At 38.8% G+C, this 20,929-nt stretch overlaps 2 protein-coding genes across 8 annotated transcripts in view; one reads left to right on the top strand and one right to left on the bottom strand.

The window, feature by feature from the left end:
- LOC114548890 (uncharacterized) overlaps positions 1 to 20,929 on the bottom strand; it is a 590,132-nt gene that overhangs the window by 126,382 nt on the left and 442,821 nt on the right.
- LOC114548895 (NACHT, LRR and PYD domains-containing protein 3-like) overlaps positions 1 to 20,929 on the top strand; it is an 802,603-nt gene that overhangs the window by 11,367 nt on the left and 770,307 nt on the right. For 5 of the 7 annotated variants that reach the window (XM_028568911.1, XM_028568910.1, XM_028568915.1 and 2 more), the window contains exon 4: positions 2,817 to 2,993. The exons of the other annotated variants lie outside the window; for them this stretch is intronic. In XM_028568911.1, the coding sequence (XP_028424712.1) occupies positions 2,817 to 2,993 (177 nt within the window). The remainder of the gene's footprint in view (positions 1 to 2,816; positions 2,994 to 20,929) is intronic. 7 annotated transcript variants of the gene reach the window in all.

Genomic DNA, 20,929 nt, shown 5'->3' on the forward strand with positions numbered 1-20,929 from the left:
ACTAACAAACTAACGGTTGTATGCTTTCACTGAAGACAGAAAGCGCAACTGTAGTATCCATTTTCCACTAGAAATTCAATTGTTATAAACTTTAGAGACAAAACTTCCATAATATGCCAGTTTCTGCAGTCATGGAAGATGAACGTCCGCCATGATTTCGGTGCACGCGAGCAACGTTTTTTTTGTTGTTACGTCACAGGGTGTAAATAGCTCAGCTGTGTGGCCGAGGCTATTCGTACCGGGGGTGCAAATAGACACCCCGTTAAATTATAGCATGGGGCCTCTTTAAATATATATATATATATATATATATATATATATATATATATATATATATATATATAGATACTAGTTAAACAGTTTTATTCCCAACTTATATATATTTTAAATTATGTGTTCTTATATTCTATCCTATTATTATTTCATGTATATTGTATCCTATTATTTCATTTATATTATGTCTGATATTGTGCTGCTGCAACACTGGTATTTCCCATTTTAGTGGGATCAATAAAAACCTACCTACCTAGCTACCTACCTACGTGCCAAAATGCCAGGTGCGATTTTGGTCCCTGTCAATTACTGTGGCTCAAGCAGAGAGGAGCTTTTCCAAACTAAAGTTGATCAAGTCTTACCTGAGGTCATGTCCCAGGAACGGATCAATGGCCTTGCCGTCATCAATATCAGTCACTCAATAGGGGAGCAGATTTGATACGATGACATCATTGATGATTTTGCATCAAGGAAGGCCAGAATGGTCAGGTTTTAGTTGTAGTTTGGGTTTTCTGCTCTTAGTGCTATAGTGTAATAATTGCATTCTCTTTGTGTGATGAAGGATTTGTGGTATTTCGAATATTTATTCTATATTGTGTCTTTTGGCAATGTTGGAGGTAGAGATTGTGCACGTTAAAGAAAAAAAAATTGTGTGTGTGTGTGTGGGGGGGGGGGCGCTCGGATGGGGTTTCGCTCGGGCGTCATTCAATGTAGAACCGCCCCTGCTGACGGCAGGCTGGGGTGCTGCGTGAGGCTACTGAGAGACTGACCCCCTACGGGCTTTGGATGGGGGAGGGGCTAACAGCAGCACCTGCGCAGTAATTGTAGAGTGATACGTGCTTTCACAAGTCTCTAAACCCCTCAAAAGTCTCCAATAACACCATAAAAAGTCGCTAGTCGCTTTTGAAAAAAGTCAAGTTTGGATGGGATTTCCTCGAACATTTTGCATTGAAGCATGATGTATTTCTGAGCTACGGACTAAGTACAGGATGTCTGTCAACTAGTGGAGGGGAGTATGAATGACATATAACACTCTATTCAGAGAAAACAGCTGTTTGATTCAGTACAGTGTCCTGTCGCAATTTTGCGATTTTGGTGCTTAAAGGGTTAAAGGTCCCATGGCATGAACATTTCACTTTCCGTTTTTTTAACATTAATATGCGTTCCCCCAGCCTGCCTATGGTCCCCCAGTGGTTAAAAATGGTGATAGGTGTAAACCGAGCCCTGGGTATCCTGCTCTGCCTATGAGAAAATGAAAGCTCAGATGGGCCGATCTGGAATCTGCTCCTTATGAGGTCACAAGGGGAAAGGTTACCTTCCCTTTCTCTGCTTTGCCCGCCCAGAGAATTTGGCCCACCCATGAGAGAGAGAGAGACATCATTGCTTTCAAACAAGCAAAGTGGCAGTTGGTCAAGGCCACACCCCCACCCTCCACCTGAACCCCCCCCGCTCCTCAATAGCATTTAAAGCTACAGACACAGAAATGGCACATCCTAACACTGGATTTCCACCAACTGTGGAACGGCTGCAGATCGGCTCTGCTGCGTGTCGGCTCCGCCGTTCTTCAATACCCACCAGTTCCGGATTTGTTGTGGAACAGCTGCAGCCATGACTGACAGCTGAAGTCACAAGGACCCACGTGATCTCGCGAATTCACGTATGATCGTGCCATATAACAGGATGTAGTTTCTATAAACAGAACCACAAAACCTCTGATCTGTTGACTTCAGGCCTGTCTCCGCCCATTATAACATTTTCAAGGTATAGTACAGGGAAATATGATCCGCCATGAGCATGGTGTATTTTATTTTGAAAATTAACAGGATGTTTTATTTTGTTTCTGTGTTCGACTTCCTGTCCCGCACTATCTGCCCTGTGCTGAATTGCTGCGGAGCTCTCCGGCATATGGCAAAAATAGAAGCTCTGTGTATCTGCTCCGGAGGGCTGCGGATCGCCGGAGCTGGGACGGAGTCAGAACACAGCCGTTCCGCAGTCAGTGGAAATACACACATTGACTTTAATGATAACCTAATGACTCTGCTGACGTTCTGGAGCGGATCCACAGCCGTTCCGCAGTTGGTGGAAATTGGGGGTAAGGAAAGCTCATTGTAAGACTGGCTCTAGGGGCTGTAATTCTGCACCAAGGCTGAATTTCGGGGAAAGAGACTTCAGATACAGTATTAGAGGACGACTAAGGCCTATATGAAAGAGATATAAAATCATCCAAAAAGCAGCATGTCTTGGGACCTTTAACTCTGAGATTTTCTGGCATTGCACAGCGCTGTGAAAGAATAATCTCAGAGATTACGTTATGTTCTGCCAGCTCACAGCGACTTCATACAATAGCAGGAAAAGAGTCAAAGAATGTCAAGTGTTTTTTTAAATACATGTGGAAAGAAAGCAAAACATGGTAGCATTAATATCAAAACTGCACTGCACATAGAAATAACAACAAATTTTAAACAATACTAATTTTAGGGGGAAGATCATTGATAAGGACTGAGACACACATTTAAACATCAATACATCTAATCTTTATTCAGATTGGAGGGCTGCGGTTTGTCAGAGATCTGCTGTGCTCCTCTGGCCTCAGCTCTGAAGTCAAACCCCTCCCATCTGAGAGAGCTGGACCTGAGTAACAACTATAACCTGAAGGATTCAGGAGTGAAGCGTCTGTGTGCTGGATTGGAGAGTCCAAACTGTAGACTGGAGACTCTGAGGTCAGTTCATCTATTTTATTCTTGTACAGTGTAAATCTATTAAAATTAAATCCATAACAGAAGTTTAAAATTTCTATCAGTTCACTTGTTTTCTGTGTTTGTCTGAGTACAAATCACATTAACTCTTTGTTTATTTTCAGTGTGTCAGTCTGAACAGTTTGTCTCCAGATGTAGTCTGGACTCAAACTGGATCAGTGTTTGTCAGAAAACTATAAGATTTACTCTTCAATGTGATGCAAAGTCAATATTAAAAATAGTTTTTACATGTGAAACGCATTCATAAAAAAATAAAATATAAATTCATATTGTGATTTACAATACTATGATTGCAAAAATAAAGGCACCAAACTAACAATTTGAAATGTGTTTTTCTCAACTTGAACATACAAAAAAAATATAAATATTAATTGAATAAAAAAACATCTTTTCAGAATAAACATTTTTATTTATTTGATTAATTTAGCACATGCATGCAAAAGAAACCCAGAAAACCCTCAACATGTTGGGTTCCTTTAAATAAAAGAACTATTGATTAAGTTACAAAATATACCCAGTGGCTTCTTCTGTTGTTTCTACTGTGGGTAAAGTGAAGGCTGTTACAACGTGGAGACTGGAGTGGACACTGAGTGAGACGCACACAGCACACCTTTTTGTTTACTTAAATCACAGTTTTTGAGGTTAGTTATTCGCACAGTGACATCATGATTGTGATTAGATTAATCCTGCAGCATTAAAAAAAGTTCAATGCATTTTCAAGATGATGTCTCTCTTTCTCTCTTACGATCACACACACACACACACACACACACACACACACACACACACACACACACACACGCGCGCACATCCACCCACACACACACACACACACACATGTTAAAGGAGCACAGAAAGTGAAGCATGTTTCCAAATGCAGATGTTTGAAGTCTCTTTAGTCTGATCCGTCACCAACAACAGGTGATACCTCAACATGTGTCTGATGCTTCCTGTCAGGAAATGATGTCACTTTGTGTTCTGACAGTAACACAGCGCTGTGAAAGAATAATCTCAGAGATTACGTTATGTTCTGCCAGCTCACAGCGACTTCATACAATAGCAGGAAAAGAGTCAAAGAATGTCAAGTGTTTTTTTAAATACATGTTGAAAGAAAGCAAAACATGATAGCATTAATATTAAAACTGCACATAGAAGAAGAAGATTTATTTATTTATATTAGGACAATGCACATTAATCAACATTTCTGTAAATGCGCCAGTGTTAGCCAGAACTAACAAGTAATAGTGGGAATGCTGTTCAACAGCATTCCAACTATTGTTATTCGGTTCTTTATTAGTTGGAATGCTGTTCTACAGCATTCCAACTAATAAAGAACCTTTCGGCCATTTTTCTTTATTCCGTACGTTTTTGGCTCAGCGTAACTTCTGCATACTTTTAGCTATTAAAACCATTCAACTTTTCATATGTTTAGCTCTTTCAGCTAATGATGGGACTTCTTCAACTTTTTTTCTACTATTTATACTTTTTAAAATATTAAGCTTTTTAACACTTTTTTTAACATTGAAGTGAATGAGAGTCTGCTTCAAATCCTTAAAATGTTCTTCCGCTCCCAACATTTTCAACTCCTTCATACAGCTTTTTCACAAAAACTGTAAAAGATATCAAACTGAAAAGTAGAAGCCGGAATATTTTGTGAACATTTTAAAGTTTGTTTGGCGTCTGTAGGTGAAAGTATGAAGGAGCTGAACCTTTTTGGAGCGGAAGAAGATTTTAAGGATTTGAAGCATGCTCTCATTGACTTCAATGTTAAAAAAGTGTTAAAAAGCTTAATATTTTAAAAAGTATAAATAGTAGAAAAAAAGTTGAATAAGTCCCATCATAAGCTGAAAGAGCTGAACATTTTAAAAGTTGAATGGGTTTAATAGCTGAAAGTATGCAGAAGTTACGCAGAGCCAAAAACGCACGGAATAAAACGAAGAATAACTAGGAAATGCATTTCCTGCAGAAAATGCGTGGGAATGCTGAAAAGCTGAATTGCTAATGCTAAACTGGGTGAATAGCTTAAAAAAGTTGAAGAAGTGAGAATAGCTGAAAAAGTGGTAATCGTTTTAATAAGTATGAATTTCATTAAAAAGTTAAAAGCTGATGCTAAACTGAACTGTTGGCTTTAAAAGTTGAATATGACAAAAGATGTAGAACATTGTGAGGTCTGAGTATATGTTCTAACTGATAATGACTAACAAATGCAGAAATATGAAACAAATTGTATTAAAAATCTTAAAGCTCAAATGCATTGCACTGCACTGCTAAAACATCTGGAAAATTTTGGAATTGGAGTTGGAAGCTAAACTGCATTACCTAAATAAGTGAAGAGCTTGTTAGAAAAGCTGAGGCTGAACTGTAATATTGTCAAAGATGAAAGTTGAAAGGAATTGCCTGAAAAAGCTGAAAGAAGAAACACTTTTTATTATTATCAGACATTTACACTGCATTGAACGAAAAAGCATCAATCTAGCTGAGATGAGATGTGAAATATAGTAGGTGAAAAGAATGGGGCTGAACAAGAAGAAAGAGAGGAAAGAGAGAAGAGAGAAGAGAGAGGAGAGAAAGAGAATAAAGAGAGAAGGAGAGAGAGAGGAAAGAGGATAGGAAAAAGAGAGGAAAGATAGAAAGAATGAGAAAGAGCAACTTTGACTAAAATTGACTAAAAAGGCTGAAAGTTTAAATACTTTGTATTATTATCAGCCATATCCATTGCGTAGAACAAATAAGCATGACCCTAAAGAGCTGAGAGGTGGATACATTGCCTGAAAAGAAACAGGCTAATGAATGGATGAAATCACAAATCACACAAATAATGAATTTCATTAAAAAGCTAAAAGCTGAACTTAAGTTTAGAGCTTGTTAGAAAAGCTGGAAGCTGAACTATAATACTGTCAAAGATGAAAGTTGAAATGAATTGCCTGAAAAGGCTGAAAGAAGAAACACTTTTTATTATTATCACACATATACACTGCATAGAACGAAAAAGCATCAATCTAGCTGAGATGAGATGTGAAATATATTAGGTGAAAAGAATGGGGCTGAACAACAAGAAAGAGAGGAAAGAGAGAAGGAGAGAAGAGAGAAGAGAGAGGAGAGAAAGAGAATAAAGAGAGAAGGAGAGAGAGGATAGGAAAAAGAGAGGAAAGATAGAAAGAATGAGAAAGAGAGCAACTTTGACTAAAAAGGCTGAAAGTTTAAATACTTTGTATTATTATCAGCCATATCCATTGCGTAGAACAAACAAGCATGACCCTAAAGAGCTGAGGATACATTGCCTGAAAAGAAACAGGCTATATACATGGATGAAATCACAAATCACAAATAACCCTGGACGGAGGGAGGGAGGCACGGAGGAAGGGAGGAAGATAGAGAGAGAGAGAAGGAGTGATGGCGAGAGAGAGATTGAGAAGGAGGGAGGGAGGGGGGTAGAGAGGGAGGGAGACAGAGACAGAGAAAGGGGGACGGAGACAGAGAAGGATGGAGGAAGACAGAAGGAAGGAGGGGAACAGAGAAGGAGGGAGGTAGACAGAGAAAAGAGAAAGAAGGAGGGAGGGAGGGAGGTATAGAGAAAGAGAGGGAGGGAGGGAGACAGGAGGGAAGGATACAGACAGGGAGGGAGGGACAGCAAGCCTGTAGTATTCAAGTGGACTGTCTGTGAAAGGGTTGTCATGGCTACTAAGTGCCTGTGCCGTGTTTACAAACATCCTTTGATGTCTGTGATGAGATCTCTTTGTAGTGTAATTGGTTAAATAACGAGCACCTGGTCTTAATATGTCTCCTGTAGCACAGCTATCAGTCAAATGACATCATCCTGATCACCACAAGGCCTTTGTGAACGTATCGGTATAAAATTGATGTTGATAAACTTAAAAATGTGAGCATATCAGCGATTTAAAAAAGTGTTTCGCTGTGCGTTTCGCTGGAAAATATGGAGGATGTTTACCATTGCAGTGAATGGAGGAAGATTTTGAACTCTCGTCATTTGGAAGCTCATCAAGCCAAAAGTATAAGACATATCGCATAACTGAGGCCCAGCTGACAGTTTCAGCCGGTGTTGCGCGTTAACTGATTACACTTCAAAGGAAGTTTACAAACATTAACTGGCCATTGGTTACCATGACAGCACTTTCACAGACACACCCAGATACTACAGGCAATAATATGAACAGTAGTCTATAGAGATACTACAGGCAGTAATATGAACAATAGTCTATAAAGATACTACAGGCAGTAATATGAACAGTAGTCTATCTCTGGCCTTCCACTTCTTTCTGTGTGTCTTCTCTCTCCCCCTCTCTATCTCTCTGTTTCTCTTTCTCTTTCCCTCTCTCTCCATCTATTTCTTTCCCTCTGCTTCTCTCTCCCTGTCTCTCTCTTTCTCTCTCTCTCCTTCTCTCTCCATCCCTCCTTCTCCCTGTGAGCATATCAGCAATTTAAAAAAGTGGTTCGCTGTGCGTTTCGCTGGAAAATATGGAGGATGTTTACCATTGCAGTGAATGGAGGAAGATTTTGAACTCTCGTCATTTGGAAGCTCATTGAGCCAAAAGTATAAGACATATCGCATAACTGAGGCCCAGCTGACAGTTTCAGCAGGTGTTGCGCGTTAACTGATTACACTTCAAAGGAAGTTTACAAACATTAACTGGCCATTGGTTACCATGACAGCACTTTCACAGACACACCCAGATACTACAGGCAGTAATATGAACAATAGTCTATAGAGATACTACAAAATATGAACAGTAGTCTTTACAGATACTACAGGCAGTAATATGAACAGTAGGCTATACAGATACTACAGGCAATAATATGAACAGTAGTCTGTACAGATACTACAGGCAGTAATATGAACAGTAGTCTATACAGATACTACAGGCAGTAATATGAACAGTAGTCTATACTGATACTACAGGCAGTAATATGAACAGTAGTCTGTACAGATACTACAGGCAGTAATATGAACAGTAGTCTATACAGATACTACAGGCAGTAATATGAACAGTAGTCTATACTGATACTACAGGCAGTAATATGAAAAGTAGTCTATACTGATACTACAGGCAGTAATATGAACAGTAGTCTATACAGATACTACAGGCAGTAATATGAACAGTAGTCTATACAGATACTACAGGCAGTAATATGAACAGTAGTCTATCTCTGGCCTTCCACTTCTGTCTGTCTGTCTTCTCTCTCCCCCTCTCTATCTCTCTGTTTCTCTTTCTCTTTCCCTCTCTCTCCATCTCTTTCTTTCCCTCTGCCTCTCTCTCCCTGTCTCTCTCTTTCTCTCTCTCTCCTTCTCTCTCCATCCCTCCTTCTCCCTGTGAGCATATCAGCGATTTAAAAAAGTGGTTCGCTGTGCGTTTCGCTGGAAAATATGGAGGATGTTTACCATTGCAATGAATGGAGGAAGATTTTGAACTCTCGTCATTTGGAAGCTCATTGAGCCAAAAGTATAAGACATATCGCATAACTGAGGCCCGCTGACAGTTTCAGCAGGTGTTGCGCGTTAACTGATTACACTTCAAAGGAAGTTTACAAACATTAACTGGCCATTGGTTACCATGACAGCACTTTCACAGACACACCCAGATACTACAGGCAGTAATATGAACAGTAGTCTATACAGATACTACAGGCAGTAATACGAACAGTAGTCTATACAGATACTACAGGCAGTAATATGAACAGTAGTCTATAGAGATACTACAAAATATGAACAGTAGTCTATACAGATACTACAGGCAGTAATATGAACAGTAGTCTATACAGATACTACAGGCAGTAATATGAACAGTAGTCTATACAGATACTACAGGCAGTAATATGAACAGTAGTCTATACAGATACTACAAAATATGAACAGTAGTCTATACAGATACTACAGGCAGTAATATGAACAGTAGTCTATACAGATACTACAGGCAGTAATATGAACAGTAGTCTATACAGATACTACAGGCAGTAATATGAACAGTAGTCTATACAGATACTACAGGCAGTAATATGAACAGTAGTCTATACTGATACTACAGGCAGTAATATGAACAGTAGTCTATCTCTGGCCTTCAACGCCTGTCTGTCTGTCTTCTCTCTCCCCCTCTATCTCTCTGTTTCTCTTTTTTCTTCCTCTCTCTCCATCTCTTTCTTTCCCTCTGCCCTCTCTCCCTGTCTCTCTCTTTCTCTCTCTCCTCTCTCCATCCCTCCTTCTCCCTGTGAGCATATCAGCGATTTAAAAAAGTGGTTCGCTGTGCGTTTCGCTGGAAAATATGGAGGATGTTTACCATTGCAATGAATGGAGGAAGATTTTGAACTCGTCATTTGGAAGCTCATTGAGCCAAAAGTATAAGACATATCGCGATAACTGAGGCCCGCTGACAGTTTCAGCAGGTGTTATGCTGTTAACTGATTACACTTCAAAGGAAGTTTACAAACATTAACTGGCCATTGGTTACCATGACAGCACTTTCACAGACACACCCAGATACTACAGGCAGTAATATGAACAGTAGTCTATACAGATACTACAGGCAGTAATACGAACAGTAGTCTATACAGATACTACAGGCAGTAATATGAACAGTAGTCTATAGAGATACTACAAAATATGAACAGTAGTCTATACAGATACTACAGGCAGTAATATGAACAGTAGTCTATACAGATACTACAGGCAGTAATATGAACAGTAGTCTATACAGATACTACAGGCAGTAATATGAACAGTAGTCTATACAGATACTACAAAATATGAACAGTAGTCTATACAGATACTACAGGCAGTAATATGAACAGTAGTCTATACAGATACTACAGGCAGTAATATGAACAGTAGTCTATACAGATACTACAGGCAGTAATATGAACAGTAGTCTATACAGATACTACAGGCAGTAATATGAACAGTAGTCTATACAGATACTACAGGCAGTAATATGAACAGTAGTCTATACTGATACTACAGGCAGTAATATGAACAGTAGTCTATCTCTGGCCTTCAACGTCTGTCTGTCTGTCTTCTCTCTCCCCCTCTCTATCTCTCTGTTTCTCTTTTTCTCTTTCCCTCTCTCTCCATCTCTTTCTTTCCCTCTGCCTCTTTCTCCCTGTCTCTCTCTTTCTCTCTCTGTCCTTCTCTCTCCATCCCTCCTTCTCCCTGTGAGCATATCAGCGATTTAAAAAAGTGGTTCTCTGTGCGTTTCGCTGGAAAATATGGAGGATGTTTACCATTGCAATGAATGGAGGAAGATTTTGAACTCTCGTCATTTGGAAGCTCATTGAGCCAAAAGTATAAGACATATCGCATAACTGAGGCCCAGCTGACAGTTTCAGCAGGTGTTGCGCGTTAACTGATTACACTTCAAAGGAAGTTTACAAACATTAACTGGCCATTGGTTACCATGACAGCACTTTCACAGACACACCCAGATACTACAGGCAGTAATATGAACAGTAGTCTATACAGATACTACAGGCAGTAATACGAACAGTAGTCTATACAGATACTACAGGCAGTAATATGAACAGTAGTCTATAGAGATACTACAAAATATGAACAGTAGTCTATACAGATACTACAGGCAGTAATATGAACAGTAGTCTATACAGATACTACAGGCAGTAATATGAACAGTAGTCTATACTGATACTACAGGCAGTAATATGAACAGTAGTCTATACAGATACTACAGGCAGTAATATGAACAGTAGTCTATACAGATACTACAGGCAGTAATATGAACAGTAGTCTATACTGATACTACAGGCAGTAATATGAACAGTAGTCTATACAGATACTACAGGCAGTAATATGAACAGTAGTCTATACAGATACTACAGGCAGTAATATGAACAGTAGTCTATACAGATACTACAGGCAGTAATATGAACAGTAGTCTATACTGATACTACAGGCAGTAATATGAACAGTAGTCTATCTCTGGCCTTCAACGTCTGTCTGTCTGTCTTCTCTCTCCCCCCTCTATCTCTCTGTTTCTCTTTTTCTCTTTCCCTCTCTCTCCATCTCTTTCTTTCCCTCTGCCTCTTTCTCCCTGTCTCTCTCTTTCTCTCTCTCTCTCTCCTTCTCTCTCCATCCCTCCTTCTCCCTGTGAGCATAGCAGCGATTTAAAAAAGTGGTTTGCTGTACGTTTCGCTGGAAAATATGGAGGATGTTTACCATTGCAGTGAATGGAGGAAGATTTTGAACTCTCGTCATTTGGAAGCTCATTGAGCCAAAAGTATAAGACATATCGCATAACTGAGGCCCAGCTGACAGTTTCAGCAGGTGTTGCGCGTTAACTGATTACACTTCAAAGGAAGTTTACAAACATTAACTGGCCATTGGTTACCATGACAGCACTTTCACAGACACACCCAGATACTACAGGCAGTAATATTAACAGTAGTCAATACAGATACTACAGGCAGTAATATGAACAGTAGTCTATACAGATACTACAGGCAGTAATATGAACAGTAGTCTATACAGATACTACAGGCAGTAATATGAACAGTAGTCTATCTCTGGCCTTCCACTTCTGTCTGTCTGTCTGTCTTCTCTCTCCCCCTATCTATCTCTGTTTCTCTCTCTTTCCCTCTCTCTCCATCTCTTTCTTTCCCTCTGCCTCTCTCTCCCTGTCTCTCACTTTCTCTCTCTCTCCTTCTCTCTCCATCCCTCCTTCTCCCTCCCTGTCTCTCTCTACCCCCCCTCTCTCTCTCTTTTTTCCCTGTCTCTCTCTCCCTTTCTTTCTCTCTCTTTATCTCTCCCTCTCTTTCGTCCCCCCTTTTTATCTCTCCCCCTCTCTCTTTCCCTCTCTCTTTCTTTACCTCTGCCTCTCTCTCTCCCTCTCTATCCCTCTCTCTCTCTCTCTCCCTGTCTCTCTCTCTCTATCACTCATTCTCTCTCTCTCTCTCCCTCCCTCCTTCTGTCTCTCTCTATCTTCCTCTCTCCCTCCCTCCCTCCATGGTCATTTGTGATTTGTGATTTCATCCATCTATATAGCCCGTTTCTTTTCAGGCAATGTATCCACCTCTCAGCTCTTTAGGGTCATGCTTGTTTGTTCTACGCAATGGATATGGCTGATAATAATACAAAGTATTTAAACTTTCAGCCTTTTTAGTCAATTTTAGTCAAAGTTGCTCTCTTTCTCAATTTTTCTATCTTTCCTCTCTTTTTCCTCTCCTCTCTTTCCTCACTCTCTCCTTCTCTCTTTCTCTCCTCACTTTTGTCTCTTCTCTCCTCTCCTCTCTCCTGCTCTCCTTTCTTCTCTCTTTCCTCTCTTTCTTCTTGTTCAGCCCCATTCTTTTCACCTAATATATATCACATCTCATCTGAGCTAGATTGATGCTTTTTCGTTCTATGCAGTGTATATTGGCGTTTTTCCATTACATTGTACCTGCTCGACTTGCCTCGACTCAACTCGACGCACTGTGCGTCCGCTTTCCGTTGCAGATTTTAGTACCGCCTCAGTGTGGCTGTTCGTCATAGCGACTGCCGTGGGCATGGCTTGGTAGCGTTGCATTTCCCCTGACTCATTTCCTGGTTCTCCTTCTCCATAAACAACATGAAATCAAGGAGAGGGTTAACTTTTCCTGCTCCAGATTTCCCACCTCAGTCAGAAAGAACAGAAGAGACACTTAGTTTCTCTCATTATATGACTCTAGATTCACTACTCACTCTGAAGCTAATCGCCATCACTCTCTCACTGATCCCTCGCTCTATCACCCACTCCCCACACACACACACACACACACACACACGCGATCTCAGACCGACTGATGCATAAGCAGCCTAAAAATATATTTACTGACCACTGAATGAGTAAGCAGCCTAAAAATATATTTACTGACCACTGCTCTGAAATGAAACCATCATTATCATACCATTCAAGGAGCTGAAATGTTGTGTTGCGCAAGAACGTAGCGTTTAAACTTTACGGAGACATCCACATATACTAGCATCTTTTGAAATAAGATTTTCCAGTTTTGTCAGTTTACATTTGTTTTTATATATTAAAAAAAATCATTACTGTCAAGCCCTGCAAACAAACGCACACACATACACACAAACACACACGCATACTCACATGCGCACACACACACACACACACACAACACTGAACTTATTATAAATTATATAAATTATAAAACTAAATTTATAATTTTTGGTAATCGTGCCATAACTTTAAATAAAAAACGTATAATAAATTATATTGAAATAGAGTAAAAGAACTTAAATTTCTGGGCGTACTAATCGATGAAACATTATGTTGGAAGCCACATACTATATCAAGGCTAAAATATCAAAATCAATTACTATATTGTATAAAACCAATTACCTATTAAATCAACAATCATTGTACACGTTGTATTGTTCCTTCATACTGCCATACATTACTTACTGTTTGGAAGTATAGGGAAACACTTACAAAACCAACACTGAAACTATATTCATCCTTCAAAAGAGAGCCTTAAGAATTGTAAATAAACCACATATAGAGCACCAACTACTCCACTGTTTATTAAATTAAAAGCACTAAAATTCAGAGATATTGTTGACTTCAAAACTGCACAAATTATGTACAAAATAACTAAACAACAGCTATCGAACAGTATTCAGGGGTTGTTTCAAATGAGAGAGAGCAAACATCACTCAAGAGGAACATTTTTATTTAAAAAGAAACTTATAAGAACAAATTCTAAATATCACTGCATCACAACCAAAGGAGTTAATGTATGGAACAGCTGCAGTGAAGAGATGAAATCATGTACAACAATGAGTAATTTTAAAAGACTATTTAAACTGAATATATTAAATGGATACTAAAAGGACTCGAGGTGATAGTATTGTATACAGGTTCCTTGGTCTACATATTAAGTCTAGTATGGAGGTGGTATCATTTGACTTGCTATAGATAGACGGAAATGAAGAAAATAGATGGAAAAGAAAGAAGAAAAGAGAAAAAAAAAGTGAATGTGTGTGCATGTATGTATGCATCTGTATCTATGTGAATGCATGGGTTTATGTGAACAGTAGGTAGGTAGATATAAGGTGTATGTAAAGATGTATGTATAAGAGATGCATCAAATTGTTTTTTATTTAACCAAAGGATAAAAATAGAGAAAGGGGGTAGGACCAGTTTGTTATGAACTTCTTCCTACTCCTTTTTGAACATGGGAATTTCTAATTTGAATTACTTACAATAATTGTGGAAGATTATGCTTAGAAGTACATGACCTTATTAAGCTGTCATTTTAATTTTAATTTTATATATGTATGCATGTCTGTATATATATTTTTTATTTTATATTTTTTACATGTTCAAAATAAACTACTACTACTACTACTACTACTACTACTACTACTATGAATGTAGGGAAAGTCAGATTTGAACTGATAGATTAGTTTCTATGTGTAGTGTCCATGTGAGGATAGTGGTGTTTTCTAGAGCTGTACAGTAAGTGAACTAATTAAAGAGCAGATGTGTTCAGAAGAATCATCTCTACCTGAAACATTAGGATGCAGTCTCACTCCCTACTTGTCAAATGTATGACGCATGGTCAAGGACCCTGGTGTCAAGTTTCAACCAAATAGGGGTACCCTTGACGTTATTTTTCGACGAGGGGGTCCGTCAGATAGACATTCATGTTATTCCCTCACCGTCGGATACCGACGAAAAGAAAAAACACGCCCCCGCCCTTAACTTTCGAAATCTGTGACAGTTATTGGTATTTTCAGCCCAATAACCGCTGTTTTAATCAACATTATTCACGAGATATTATCATGGTTTATATGTATTTCTTTTTATGTTATTATTTCGGTATATTTCGGCCAGGGAAGCTGGATTGCTTTTTTGTTGATTTATATTTTTTAAACTATTTTTTTTAAATACAGTCAGTGGTCAGTATCACTTCAATATACATATATACAGTCAGTGGTCAGTATCACTTCAATATACATATATACAGTCAGTGGTCAGTATCACTACAATATACATATATACAGTCAGTGCTCAGTATCACTTCAATATACATATATACAGTCAGTGGTCAGTATCACTTCAATATACATATATACAGTCAGTGGTCAGTATCACTTCAATATACATATGTACAGTCAGTGGTCAGTATCACTACAATATACATATATACAGTCAGTGGTCAGTATCACTTCAATATACATATATACAGTCAGTGGTCAGTATCACTACAATATACATATATACAGTCAGTGGTCAGTATCACTTCAATATACATATATACAGTCAGTGGTCAGTATCACTTCAATATACATATATACAGTCAGTGATTGTGCCACCAGCAACAACACGTTGCTCAGTTTTGTTCCAGTAAGTTATGAACCATTATAACGTTTAAACGAATCCGCGGAAAACTCCGGAAGTGACGTGGTTTCGTGTATTTGTCTACGTTTAAACGAATCCGCGGAAGTGACGTGGAAATTCCACATCTCGTCTGTGAAAGAATGTTCCACGTTGTACGTGAGACTTTACACAATAAAATACTAATAATGAAAAAATTTATATTTAGCACTTTGATTTGCCTTATATATACTATATAAAAAACCTACAGTTGAGTGTTTAGAAATACAGCCTAATGGCTTGTTTGACTAATTTGAATTTGTTTTGAATTGTACTGCTGTGAAAAACAATTAAACTATATATAAAGAGAAGCATTTTTTATTTTATTTTCCATACATAGTTATTTAAAAACGCAATTTTCTAATTTTGCAGTTGATGAATATTAATAGCAAAGACTAAAGGCGAAAAACATGAGTATATTTATGTGTGGGACTTAGTTTGATTTAAAATCACACTGCATTATAAGTTGTTTTGAAATATCAATTTATGGTAGGCCTAACATATTCATTATTATATTCAGAAGATGATCCTCATATCAATCACCGTGGTTACAGCTTGTAGCCATCTTAACCTTTGTAGCCTTTACTGAGACTACCTTTTCAAAATTAAGAAGGGACTAGTTTTAAGAAGCATTTTCAGGAAATTAAAAGGATAAGCAGATTGTTATCGAGGTTTTTGTTCACTGAGTAAGATGTATATAGCTTTGTTTGGGTATGTATACATATACAACATATATATACACTACCGGTCAAAAGTTTGGGGTCACTTAGAAATTTCCATTCCAGACAGAATACCAGCAGAGATCAGTTGCATTGTTTTTTTTAATCAGGGCAGCAGTTTTCAGATTACATTATGTGCTTACATAATTGCAAAATGGTTCTCGACTGTTGTAGACAGAAGTGGCTGAAGAAATGCTTGAAATTCATGTTTTTTGGTCTAAACGTCATACCCAAATTAAAAGTGGTACAGCTCCCATATACTTTGACAATTAGGGGTGTGCCTGATATCATTGGAAAGGAAACATTCTCAAGTTGTGTCAGGGTGATTCTAGGCCTTACTGACAGAGTTACAGAGGCTAGAATGGAGATTTTTTATTTCTGTCCAAGTTATAAATCTGTAAAATTATTAAAATACACTGCTGTAAACACATCTGACAGGTGACAGGCAACACAGCATTAGCCACGTCTCAGCTTACTACAGAAAAAAATTCAGAAGCTAAAAGACTCAAAAATGGATTTTATATGAATTCTTTTCTACAAATATGTCTGTGCGTTTTTTTATTTTTATTTGAAAAGTGCAATTAAAAAAGCCAAAAAACTACAAAATACAACACTTCTCAAATACACAAACAAACCCACATCAATCACCTTTCCAATGATATCAGGCACACCCCTGAGTGTCAAAGTATATGGGAGCTGTACCACTTTTAATTTGGGTATGACGTTTTAGACCAAAAAGCATGAATTTCAAGTGTTTCTTCAGCCACTTCTTTCTACAACAGTCGAGAACCCTTTTGCAATTATGTAAGCAAATAATGTAATCTGAAAACTGCTGCCCTGGTTAAAAAAAACAATACAACTGATCTCAGCAGGTATTGTGTCTGGAATGGAGTGGAATGGAAATTTCTAAGTGACCCCAAACTTTTGACCGGTAGTGTATATATATATATATATATATATATATATATATATATATATATATATATATAGTATATTGTATATATATATATATATGGCATTTTTGGCACACTTCTACCTCAGCACTACTGCACAAAGACAAAACTCACACATCTCATTCAACCATTTCACAAGCTGAGAAAAGGGTCATGACATGGGTCAGAGCAGTGGTTCCCAACCTTTTTTCCTTGGTGCCCCCCCCCCCTACTCATGTCTAAGAAAAGCTGACCCCCCCCCTTTGAAACTGAAGTTGAGGTAACTCTCGAGATAGAGCTGGGTCAGAGGATATAAGAGGTCATAAATGATGAACCAATCCATCGGCTCTGCTCCTATAGGCCCAATGGTGTTCATATGGACAACATGCACCTTTGGCTGGAAGGCCCGTGTTGAAAGTGTGTGTTATCATTTAGAGCAGACACCCACGGTGAATCAGATGGTTTATGTTATACAAGGCTGCATTACAGAGAATTTTATTATGACTCTCAGTTGTGTAAGGAATAGAAACCAGTCTCTCCAGGCACAGTCTCTCCAGGCAAGCACACAGAATATGGTCTGCTCTATCTTTATTCTCCATGCCAAGTATGAGCTCTTATCCTCTGGCAGAAGATATGGGTAAACTTAACATTTCTAAACTATAAAAACGTTGATGATGATATAGGTCTAATTTGGACCTACCTCAATTAAAACTTTAAATAATGTTGCTTGAGATTGAGGGTGTGCAATAGCTTCATGATATGAAGCATGGTTGTGTTGCTCTTGTCTGTTTGTGAAAGATGAGCAATAGATTGTTGCTGTGTGATGTGCTTCAGTCTAGCCTATATCACTTTGTTCATGTTGTTTTTCTATTTTAAGTATGTCAGCTGTATGATAAAACAATATGTCAAGTGTTATTTGTGAAGCATTTGAACTCAAGGCAAATATCCCTCTGGGGACAATAAAGTATCTCCTGCTAAGTGGTCTCCATGATGTGTACAAATTAAAACGTTGTTGTAGGACTATAGCAAACACATCGTTGGAAAGGTCTCAACCTGGAGAGGAACATATGTCAGTGAAATGGCTTGATTCCGTTTCAGATTGAGGCCGCCCGCCGGCCGGCCGAGAACACAATGTAGGATTCTCGTAGGGTACAGATTTGATCATCGGCAAATTATCAAAGAGGTTTTATCAATATTAATAAAGTTATGAATATGGTTATTAATAACTTTATCAAATCGACAAACAATCAAAAACGGGGCACCACCATGCAAGTCAGGGACCAATAATCAAACTGTGGAACAGTCTCATTCTGTGGTAATCCTTTAAAAAGGAATTAAAGGAAGGGGTGAATCCAAGCACGGACCTGATTGACCAGCAATTATTACAACAAGTACACAAATAATCACAAGCCACTGCTAATTAAGCATAATAAGATTTATTAACGTCACAATTATCGGTAGCTAATCAATAATCCTTCAATAATAAACTCATATACCTCTTTACAATATCACAACCAAAACAAAGCAAAAACAAAGCAGCATGTGTCATGGACACGTCTGTGGGTGTGGGTGTGTGTGTGTGTGAGAGAGGAGGGGCATGTCGACATGTATTTCTAACACAAAGCTACCCAAAATGGCTACTCCTGTGAGCTGCACAAAACTATTAGGCCTCAAGAGGGCGGTAGTGGTGCTGCGTGCACGAGGAGGGGCTGAAGAAGCCGGGGGTTGCTAGGCAACGCGCACGCTTAGTCGGTATGGTAGCTAGTTCCTGTGTTAGCTCTGTCCGAACGTAACAGATCCCACGTGTGAAGCTAGCCTGCAGCGTTAGCTCAGGAGCTACGCGGCTAGCCTGTGTGTGTGTGTGTGTGTGTGTGTGTGTGTGTGTGTGTGTGTGTGTTAGTAAGAGGAGAAAGAGAAGAAGAATAAAGAAAAAAGGCCCTCTGATCTTTAGTTATCGATAATGACCCAGTTCCCCTCAGCCACTCAGGTCTGGGCTAACGTGTGGTTTAGGACAGACTGAGACTTCGTTTTGCTGAGGAGAACGTCACTATAACTAATTCAGTGACTAACAGCTGATTTTCACGATTCTATCGCAGACAGTAACTAAACTCCTGAAAGGAGTGATTTAAGCAGGTAGCGATTACAGTTATACCCAGCTACTTAACAACATAAATCAACGAGTATTGTGATCAATTTATACATTCACAGCACAGATTAATAATCACATATGGACCAGTACATGATTAAATCAGATCACATTAATGGCAACAATGGTAGCTAACCCCTTTTGCTCATTAATAAACACACTACTTATCTCTGCCCAGACGTAAGCCTTCTTACGGTGTGTTCAGTCCGTTTGTTTCTGTCCAGAAATGAACGGAATGGGTCCCCTGGCTCGTCAGCGGCCACGGAGAAACTTCCCTCAAAAAAAAAAAAGCAGCAAGGGGCAAGTTTAGTTCGACTTTGAGAAGAAAAACATTGTTTCCTTCTCACTGCAGATATGAAAACACTGGTGTGTTTTCAAGGATCCACCGAAATAAAATCCACATTCTCCAGAAAATGGAAGTTTAGCACAGCGCTTGCGCGCCTCCTTTCAGCAACTGAGTTGCAAGTGAAGACGGGGAGTTTCCTAGGGTCAGGTTATTTATAGGTTAAAACCCACCTGCTGTGTTTATGGTCCCGCTGAACCAATAGGAAGACTCAAAACTCTTGAAAGGGTGAAAACTACACTTTTGTAGTCATTTGACTTCCTGCCAGTTGTGAGGAGTTTCCCTTCTGGCTGGCATTTTGCATAGAGGTGTGAATTGTCCCGGCTTTGGGGTTTACATGGAGGCCAAGATTCCTTTGTCTTGGTCACATGTTCCTTTGTCTCTGAGCACATGTGTGTCCTGTATCCAGAGGTCAGTTTAATCTGAGGCCTTTTGGTTAAAATCAGATTTAACCAAACTCTTGGTACCCAACAACAATATATGAGACAAATACATGAAACTGTATTTTATTATTATAACTATGTTTATTTTTTAACTCCTCAAATACATCGTTAGAAAAAAACATCAATATTACGAATATTATATATTTATATCTTCGTATCCGCTGAGCGGGACGTACTACGTCACTTCCGGAGTTTTCCGCGGATTTGTTTAAACGTTATTATGGTTCATAACTTACTGGAACAAAACTGAGCAACGTGTTGTTGCTGGTGACACAATCACTGACTGTATATATGTATATTGAAGTGATACTGACCACTGACTGTATATATGTATATTGAAGCGATCCTGGCGTTAAAGACCAGCTGATCGCTGCCCGATTCTTTGAAATGAATGGCCGCATTGCATTGTGGGATAGGCCTATCGGCTTTGAATGCTTCCTGCTCGGATCGTATCGTAATGTTCTGTATTACAGCATATACTGTAATATTTCACCGGTAATAAGACCGAAATAATATTATTAAAGTAAAGAAATGAATACCATGATAACATCTAAATAAATGTTGATAGATGTAGCATTATAGTTTAAAAAATATAAATCAACAAAAAAGCAATCCAGTTTACCTGGCCGAAATATACCGAAATAATAACATAAAAAGAAATACATATAAACCATGATAATATCTCGTGAATAATGTTGATTAAAACAGCGGTTATTGGGCTGAAAATACCAATAACTGTCACAGATTTCGAGTTAAGGGGCGGGGGGCGTGTTTTTTTCTTTCGTCGATATCCGACGGTGAGGGAATAACATGAATGTCTATCTGACGGACCCCCTCGTCGAAAAATAACGTCAAGGGTACCCCTATTTGGTTGAAACTTGACGCCAGGGTCCTTGACCATGCGTCATACATTTGACGAGTAGGGAGTGAGACTGTG

This window comes from Perca flavescens, chromosome 22 (assembly GCF_004354835.1).
Source record: "Perca flavescens isolate YP-PL-M2 chromosome 22, PFLA_1.0, whole genome shotgun sequence".
In the NCBI taxonomy this organism is placed as follows: Eukaryota; Metazoa; Chordata; class Actinopteri; order Perciformes; family Percidae; genus Perca; species Perca flavescens.